The 8,855-nt window shown below is 38.0% G+C and overlaps 1 protein-coding gene across 1 annotated transcript; it reads left to right on the top strand.

Moving 5' to 3' along the window:
• Positions 1-1,225: 1,225 nt before the first annotated feature.
• On the top strand, positions 1,226-2,155 carry LOC136174090 (olfactory receptor 4P4-like). Its single transcript, XM_065943910.1, has one exon. The coding sequence runs from the start codon at positions 1,226-1,228 to the stop codon at positions 2,153-2,155; it is 930 nt and encodes a 309-aa protein (XP_065799982.1).
• Positions 2,156-8,855: the final 6,700 nt, after the last annotated feature.

Below are 8,855 nucleotides of genomic sequence, written 5' to 3'. Positions count from 1 at the left end.
AGCAGTACTCATTTCACTTACCAGTTGAAGAAGGCTCAGAGGGGATGAGCTGTTAGTGCTCAACAAAAATCCAGCAGGACATGTGAGCCTGCATCATTAGATGATGGATCTATCTAGCATGTCACATTGTTCCTCAATGATGCCATCAAACAACAACTCATCGCAATTAACAGTATTTGATACAATGATTTTACTGTGGAGAACATTTGGTTTTGGGTAAAAGGTGATTTTTTTCAACATATTCACCCTGTTCTCCTTGATGTACTACATCCAAACGGTGACACTGTTCTAAAGTATTTAACTAAATAATTCTTTGTATTGAGTTCACCCAATTAAAAAAAAAGAAAAAAACAACCCCAAAATATAAACAAAAGCTACTAGCTCTAAGGAGTATCAACAGAAACCTCTGAAATATATATTTATTGAAATTAAGGTTAAAGTGAATTTTTACATAACAATAACCTTTCTTCCTATATTCAGATGGTTCACAGTATGCTTAACTTCTCTGTTTCCAGCCTCTCTGTGTTCTGAATCTTTATCACACATGCCTACAAGGAGAGTCATTGAGACTATTTTCTACCAATACAGGTATGCTCTGCCATGATTAAAAGCATTTTTCAAAAATTTCAAAAATAGTATTTAGTTCCATTGAATGTATAGAATGTTAATCTAAAATTGGGACTTTGTATTTGAAATACATGCATGTGGAGAAGTGGAGAGATTTTCTTAAACATATAAATGGCCATTACATAGATGGCTAAAGGCTTGGGTGGAGAATGACTATATATTTTACAGAGATGGATAAAAGCTGGAATTTCCGTGGTTGGTGAACGTTGTTGCATAGCTCCCAAGAGCATGAACTCTGGTATCAGAGTCAGGTTCATCTCAGTCTGATTGCAACTTAATCTCTTAATGATTTGATGCAAATTACTGAAACCTCTTGCTTTTATTTTATAAATATAAAATGAGTATCAGAATACCACCTCTTGGTTGGGTTGTTACAATTCCAGTCATAATTAATATTTTATTAAATATTGCTTGAAATGTGCTTCTCTTAATATCAAATGGTAGATTGCTTATAGTAAATTTTCTGTGACCTACATCTTTGCTCAGTGTACAAGAAAATAATCCAAAGCTTTAAATATGCAATTAAAGATGTATTGTGCTCTCTATTGTTTCAGATGAATTGAATTTCTGCTGTGTGTCCTGAACTCTACTCAACCTCATGGAAAACCAAAACAATGTCACAGAATTTGTTTTCATAGGGTTGTGGGGAAATAAGAAAATAGAGCTACTGTTCTTTTCCTTGTTCCTGCTCTGTTACCTGGCTGTCTTGATGGGGAATGTCATCGTCTTACTCACCATCATCTGCAGCCATCTAAAGCAGCAACCCATGTACTACTTTCTCTGTCACCTCTCCCTCATGGATGTCAGCTACACCTCCACGGTGGTCCCCAGGCTAATCAGGGACTTTGCTGCAGCAAGAAAGAACATTTCCTATAACAGCTGTATGACCCAGCTCTTCACTGCCCACTTGCTGGCAGGTGTGGAGCTCTTCCTCTTGGTGTCCATGGCTTTTGACTGCTGCGTCGCCATCGTCAAGCCCCTGCACTACATGGCCAGCATGAACAGACAGAGGTGCAACATGCTGATCGTCCTGGCCTGGGCTGTCAGCTTTTGGCATTCTCTTGCTTTACTTCTCATGGTACTCAAGTTACCTTTCTGCGGTCCTAATCAGATAGATCACTACCTATGCGATGTGAAGCCTCTCTTGAAACTGGTGTGCAAAGATATTCATGTTGTGAGTATCTTAGTGATTGCAAATTCAGGAATGTTGGTGCTTGTCATATTTCTTGTTCTAGTAGCTTCTTACATAGTCATACTATATAACCTTAGAGCACATTCTTCTGCAGGGCGAAGAAAAGCTCTCTCAACGTGTGGTTCTCACATAGCAGTTGTAGTGTTATTCTTCGTGCCCTGTATCTATACTTACGTTCTGCCTGCAGGGAGCGCGAACAAGGACAAGGACATCTCGGTGTTTTACACTGTGATTGGCCCCATGCTGAACCCTCTCATCTACACCCTGAGAAACGTGGAGATGAAAATCGCCATGAGGAAGGTATGGTCTAAAGTGACGCGTTCAGATTTGAAGTAAATAGGGTGATACTCATTATGGCTTAGAATTCATGTCTCATCTCCAGGACCTGTGCCCCTTGAGGTAATAGAAGAAAACATATACACTTTCTTTGAGGAATTGAAATAAATGTCATCTGGCATTCAGTTCAGTTCAAGAGGGAACGAGCATAGACAGCTCAACCCAGTGGTCTGTGACAATCTAGAGGGCAGGATGGATGGGAGCGGGGAGGGGGCTTCAGGAAGAAAGGGGCATGCATATACCTGTGACTGATTCATGTCGATGCGTGGCCAACGCAATGTTGTAAAGCAGTTATCCTCCAATTAAAAAAATCACAACTAAAAAGAAATCACTGTGACACTAATCTTGGAAAAGAGTGGCAATTGCAAATTATCTTTGTGACTACTATGAAGAGGAGAAACTTGGAAATATTTCGTAGAGAAACCTGAGGGTTTTTCGATGAACTGTGTTTAGTTTCATCTACGCTGCTGCTAAGTCGCTTCAGTCGTGTCTGACTCTGTGCGACCCCATGGACTGCAGCCCACCAGACTCCCCCGTCCCTGGGATTCTCCAGGCAAGAGCACTGGAGTGGGTTGCCATTTCCTTCTCCAGTGCATGAGAGTGAAAAGTGAAAGTGGAGTCGCTCAGTCGTGTCCGACTCTTCGCATGACCCCATGGACTGCAGCCTGCCAGGCTTCTCCATCAATGGGAGTTTCCAGGCAAGAGTACTGGAGTGGGGTGCCATTGCCTTCTCCGAGTGTCATCTATAGTAGGATGCAAAAAAACCCACATAACAACAGTCTTAGAAAACATAGCAAACATTATAAGGGAAAAGATTATATGTCAGATATTACATTACATATAATATATAATGCATTATATATACAATATATATAACACATTATATATTATATATATTATTATACTATATATAAGAAAAAGGATTATATGACTAGGATAACTGAAATATATAAACACTTTTAACTATGCAAAAATAAAACAACCATTATAAATGTAAATTGCACAGAAGAATAAAAAAGAAAAAAATCATGAGGGATATATAATTAAATAGGATTTTCATAGGAGAGAAAATTGGAAAAATTACCATTTTGGTAAGTTTCTAAAAAAATTGGCATCTAAAAAATTCTCTTCTGAAAAATGCATCAGAAGACATTTGTCAAAGTCTAAATATCTGATGATAATGTTTTGAAAATATCAAATTGTATTTCCAAATTGTATTTTATCATTTAAAGAAGAAAAATAAAACCTTCCCACTTAAATGGTCTCATGAATTGAACAATTTATATTTCTTTCCTAAGAGAAAAAAAAAAGAAAGTTATTTTAACAAGACTTGAACCAATGTAAAGAAATATAAAAGGGGGCAATTGGTGTTAAAAGGGATCGATGTTTTAAAAGAGCCATGTGTTTCAGAGTACAAAATTTGGAGTTCCAGCTTTAATCTTCATCTAATGCTTTATTTTTAACAAATGTACTCATTTTCACATTCTGTATTCCTGATCAGATAGTTCACTATATATGTGACATGAAGCCATTTTGAACTGATATGCAAAATTATTTATGTTGGTAATATCTTAGTGATTACTAGTTCTAGTGATAATAAAGCTTGTCATGATTCTTGTCCTAGAAATTTCTTATATAGCCTTAGAATATGGTTGTCTGTGAAGTGAAGTGAAAATTGGTCAGTCGTCTCTGACTATTTGTGACCCCATGGTCCATGGGACTCTCCAGGCCAGAATACTGGAGTGGGTAGCTTTTCCCTTCTCCAGGGGATCTTCCCAACCCAGGACTTGAACTCAGGGTCTCCCACATTGCAGGCGGCTTCTTTACCAGCTGAGCCACAAGAGTAGTCCTCTGTAGGGGAACACAAACTTTTCTCAACCTGTAGATCTCCATAATGGTTGTAGTATTCTTTGTTTTGGCATTTATCTATATCTATATTCTGGGCTTCCCAGGTGGCTCAGTGGTAACGAACTGACTACTAGGCAGGAGATGCAGGTTTGAACCCTGGGTCAGGAAGATACCCTGGAAAAGATGATGGGAACCCACTCCAGTGCTCATGCCTGGGAAATCCCATGAACAGAGGAACCTGGTGGACTATAGTCCAAGGGGTTGCCAAAAAATTCAGAAATGACTTAAAAACTGAACAACAACAATGATATTTATATTTTACCTACCCAACTCTGATCCAAGTCTAACTTAGTAATGCCAGAAGTCACTATGTTGGAAAAACTGCAGTGTTATAAGGATAGGCTTTGGAGTCAGACCTGGGTGACTACTAACCCTCCAGGTCTTGAAAATTTGCTTTAACTATTTATATATATCTCCAATTCAAAAATGTCTATGAAATAGTGTAATATCATATTCCCAAAGACACAATACTACCTATAATGACACATGTTGATTTTTAATGTGGAATAAAGCTACCAAAAACTCATGTTAGATACTTTTCCTCTCTCTTTCTCTACTTTTTTCCATTTGCTAGGCTGCTTCCAGGCAAGCTGGACCCCTCTAACACTCTCTAAATGCACTCTAAAATCTGTCACCTTACTAGATTTTTCTTCCCTCTCTGTTTAGGATTCCTTACTCCCATGTTTTAGGGGCCACAACTTAAATACATTTCACACTTCAGAGATGATCCTGTACAGGAAGATTTTGTACATCTGTCAACAAAGTAGAAAATACGTTTGATTCCATGTGTTATTTTATTGCCATTTAGCTGTGTGTTTCAGTTCAGTTCAGTTCAGTCGCTCAGTCCTGTCAAACTTTCTGCGACCCCATGAACCGCAGCATGTCAGGTCTCCCTGTCCATCCCCAACTCCCGGAGTTTACCCAAATCCATGTCCATTGAGTCGGTGATGCCATCCAACCATCTCATCCTCTGTCGTCCCCTTCTCCCTCCACCCTCAATCGTTCCCAGTATGAGGGTCTTTTCAAATGAGTCAGCTCTCTGCATCAGGTGGCCAAAGTATTGGAGTTTCAGCTTCAACATAGTTCTTCCAATGAACACCTAGGACTGATCTCCTTTAGGATGGACTGGCTGGATCTCCTTGCAGTCCAAGGGACTCTCAAGAGTCTTCTCCAACACCACAGTTCAAAAGTATCAATTCTTCAGCGCTAAGTTTTCTTTATAGTCCAGCTCTCACATCCACACATGACTACAAGAAAAAACATAGCCTTGACTAGACGGACCTTTGTGGAAAAAGTAATGTCTCTGCGTTTTAATATGCTGTCTAGGTTGGTCATAACTTTCCTTCCAAGGAGTAAGTGTCTTTTATTTTCATGGCTGCAATCAACATCTGCAGTGATTTTGGAGCCCCCCCAAATAAAGTCTGACACGGTTTCCAATGTTGCCCCATCTATTTCCCATGAAATGATGGGACTAGATGCCATGATCCTTGTTTTCTGAATGTTGAGCGTTAAGCCAACTTTTTTCACTCTCTTCTTTCACTTTCATCAAGAGACTCTTTAGTTCTTCTTCATTTTCTGCCATAAGGGTGGTGTCATCTGCATATCTGAGGTTATTGATATTTCTCCCGGCAATCTTGATTCCAGCTTGTGTTTCCTCCAGCCCAGCATTTCTCATGATGTACTCTGCATAGAAGTTAAATAAGCAGGGTGACAATATACAGCCTTGACGTACTCCTTTTCCTATTTGGAACCAGTCTGTTGTTTCATGTCCAGTTCTAACTCTTGCTTCCTGACCTGCATACAGGTTTCTCAAGAGGCAGGTCTGGTGGTCTGGTATTCCCATCTTTTTCAGAATTTTCCACAATTTATTGTGATCCACACAGTCAAAGGCTTTGGCATAGTCAATAAAGCAGAAATAAATATTTTTCTGGAACTCTCTTGCTTTTTCAATGATCCAGCGGATGTTGACAATTTGATCTCTGATTCCTCTGCCTTTTCTAAAACTAACTTGAACATCTTGAAGTTCATGGTTCACATATTGCTGAAGCCTGGCTTGGAGAATTTTGAGCATTACTTTACTAGCGTGTGAGATGAGAGTAATTGTGTGGTAGTTTGAGCATTTTTTGGCATTGCCTTTCTTTAGGATTGGAATGAAAACTGACTTTTTCCAGTACTGTGGCCATTGCTGAGTTTACCAAATTTGCTGACATATTGAGTGCAGCATTTTCACAGCATCATCTTTTAGGATTTGAAATAGCTCAACTGGAATTCCATCCCCTCCACTAACTTTGTTCATAGTGATGCTTCCCAAGGCCCACTTGACTTTGTATTCCAGGATGTCTGGTTCTATTTCAAGTAACCTAACATCTTATGTTAATGTTTCTTCTTATGAACTGGGTTTTTCTAATATGACTTAAATAGAATATTGTGCACCATATCTTAATTATCTTTTATCTCTCTTTTTTCCAGCTCAAATTAAGATGTAGCAAAACAGTTTCTAAATTAAATACAAAAATTCTATCTTTTCTCTTTGTTTAACTTCATGCATTTGTTCTTACGTATCTAGAACTTGCATTTATGTCATTAACAATCATGCATTAATAATGTCAGAAAGGCTAAAATTTTAACATATATCCTCATGTTTCAATCATGGAGTGATTGAAATTCAGCAGACTTTCAACCCCCAATAATATCTTTTTACTTATTTATTTAATGCATTGAGTAGGTAGAACTCTTTAACTGTTCTTTACCCTGTATTCACTGAATCACATAACACAATCTCAGCTTCTAGGTTTGGTTCTTACTTGACTAGACATTTAACTCTGCCCAAGCACTTTTCTTTTCTCAGTCAAATGATGATGTATCTTCCACACAATTTTCTTGACCAAGTTACTCCTGCCCCTCAACCAAGACAATACCCAGGAAAGACACATAGAGACTATGGTTAAATATTATCTTAACACCAGGATCCATTCTTTTAATGTTTTGGCTCTTAGAATTGTAAAAAAATTAATAAAGGGAAACCTCAATTAAATTGTGTTGGTAGATCAGTAGCAGGGAGCTTTCACACTTTGTGACAACACAGTCCAAAAGGCAAAAGAGAAGACTTTCCTTTCCTGACAGAGACTCAGCCAATGAAAAGCCATGTACTCGTTGTTTGCTATAACCTGCCTAGCTTCCTTTTTCTCTGTATAAATAAGTTCTCCTTCACATTCGTTTTCTGGGGACTTACACAGGCTCATGCAATTTGCTTGCCAGAGTTTCAGACCCCACATTGTGATTCTCTGTTGATAGTGAATAAACTTATCTTTGCTCGATAAATATCTCACAGTCTCTTTATTTCATATGAAGATAATAACTTTCTTTTTCCTCCTGCATACATTGGAATGTGAAGAGAAAATATTCTGTCCATTCCATTGCAAATTAGCTTTGACAAATCATTCAGAGTACCATTCAATCTGGTTTAATGTAATGTATTTTCCAAAAGTATTTGGATTTCTTTAAAGTATAGATATATAGAATGTATATGAATGCTGTGTGTGTCTGTGTGTGTGTGTAATGATTGTGAATATATGTATATATATGGTGTATATATATATATATATATATATATATATATACATGTGCATATATGTATGTGTATATATGGTGTGTGTTTATATGTGTATATATGGTGTGTGTTTATATGTGTATATATGGTGTGGGGGTTTTCAGGGTATTGAAGTTGGATGGGAAATTCTCATTCCATCACAAAAATGCTATGCAAATAAATAAATAAATAACCTTTTATTATCATGTGTTTTTTTTTTTTTTTTTTTCCTTTTCTCAAGGTTCATGAATTGGCAAAAAATCTGATGATATTGGACAAGGGCACATACAAAATATATTAAAGTAAGATTAGCTATTTATGCTTTGCTCAGCATGTGAGTGAAAAACAGAAGATTTAAGAAATATTCACTATTGTCAATGTGTAATTTAAGAAAATCCCTCCATTTACATGGGGCTTTCCATGTGGCTCAGTGTTAAAGAACTGGTCTGCCAAGCAGCAGGCGCAGGTTGGATCCCTGTATCGAGAAGATCCCCTGAAAAATGAAATGGCAACCCACTCCAGTATTGCTTGGGAAATTTAATGGACAGAGGAGCCTGATGGACTACACTCCATGAGGTCAAAAAGAGTCAGGCGCAACTTAGTGACTGAACAACAATCTATATAGCTATACCTATATTTATCTCTATTTCTATCTGTATACATATGCGTGCATGCTAAGTCACCTCAGTCATGTCCCTCTTTGTGACCCCATGGACTGTAGCCCTCCAGGCTCCTCTGGCTGTGGGGTTCTCCAGGCAAGAATACTGGAGTGGGTTGCCATTTCCTACTTCAGTATGTATATATAAATCCATATAAACGAATTGCTTTTGTTCAGTTGCTAAGTCAGGCCAAACTCTTAGCAACTCCATGTACTACGTGCACTTACAGCTCCGTGCACTACAGCCCGCCTGGCGCCCCTGTCCTTCACCATCTCCAGGAGTTTGCTCAATATCATGTCCATTGTGTTGGTGATGCCAGCTAACCATCTCATCTTCTGTCACTTCCATATATATATAATATATACACGCATATACATACATTTTAAAATACATCACTCTTAAGTTATATTAAATAGTTTACCCACATAACTTTGCATATAGTCCATAAGAAGTTCCTAGTTTAATTATTGATAAGTGATAAATATTCTAGGTGTGGTTGAGAGGTTTCATATGAGAGTCTTTCAGCCCATTGAAAGGAGCTTTA

This window comes from Muntiacus reevesi, chromosome 9 (genome assembly GCF_963930625.1).
Source record: "Muntiacus reevesi chromosome 9, mMunRee1.1, whole genome shotgun sequence".
NCBI lineage: Eukaryota > Metazoa > Chordata > Mammalia > Artiodactyla > Cervidae > Muntiacus > Muntiacus reevesi.
Note: the sequence above shows the minus strand (reverse complement) of the source record. Positions and strands in the feature narration are given on the sequence as shown.

What these genes read in the sequence shown, in the direction of transcription:
- LOC136174090 (XM_065943910.1), top strand. Translation starts at nt 1,226, where the DNA reads ATGGAAAACCAAAACAATGTCACAGAATTTGTTTTCATAGGGTTGTGG.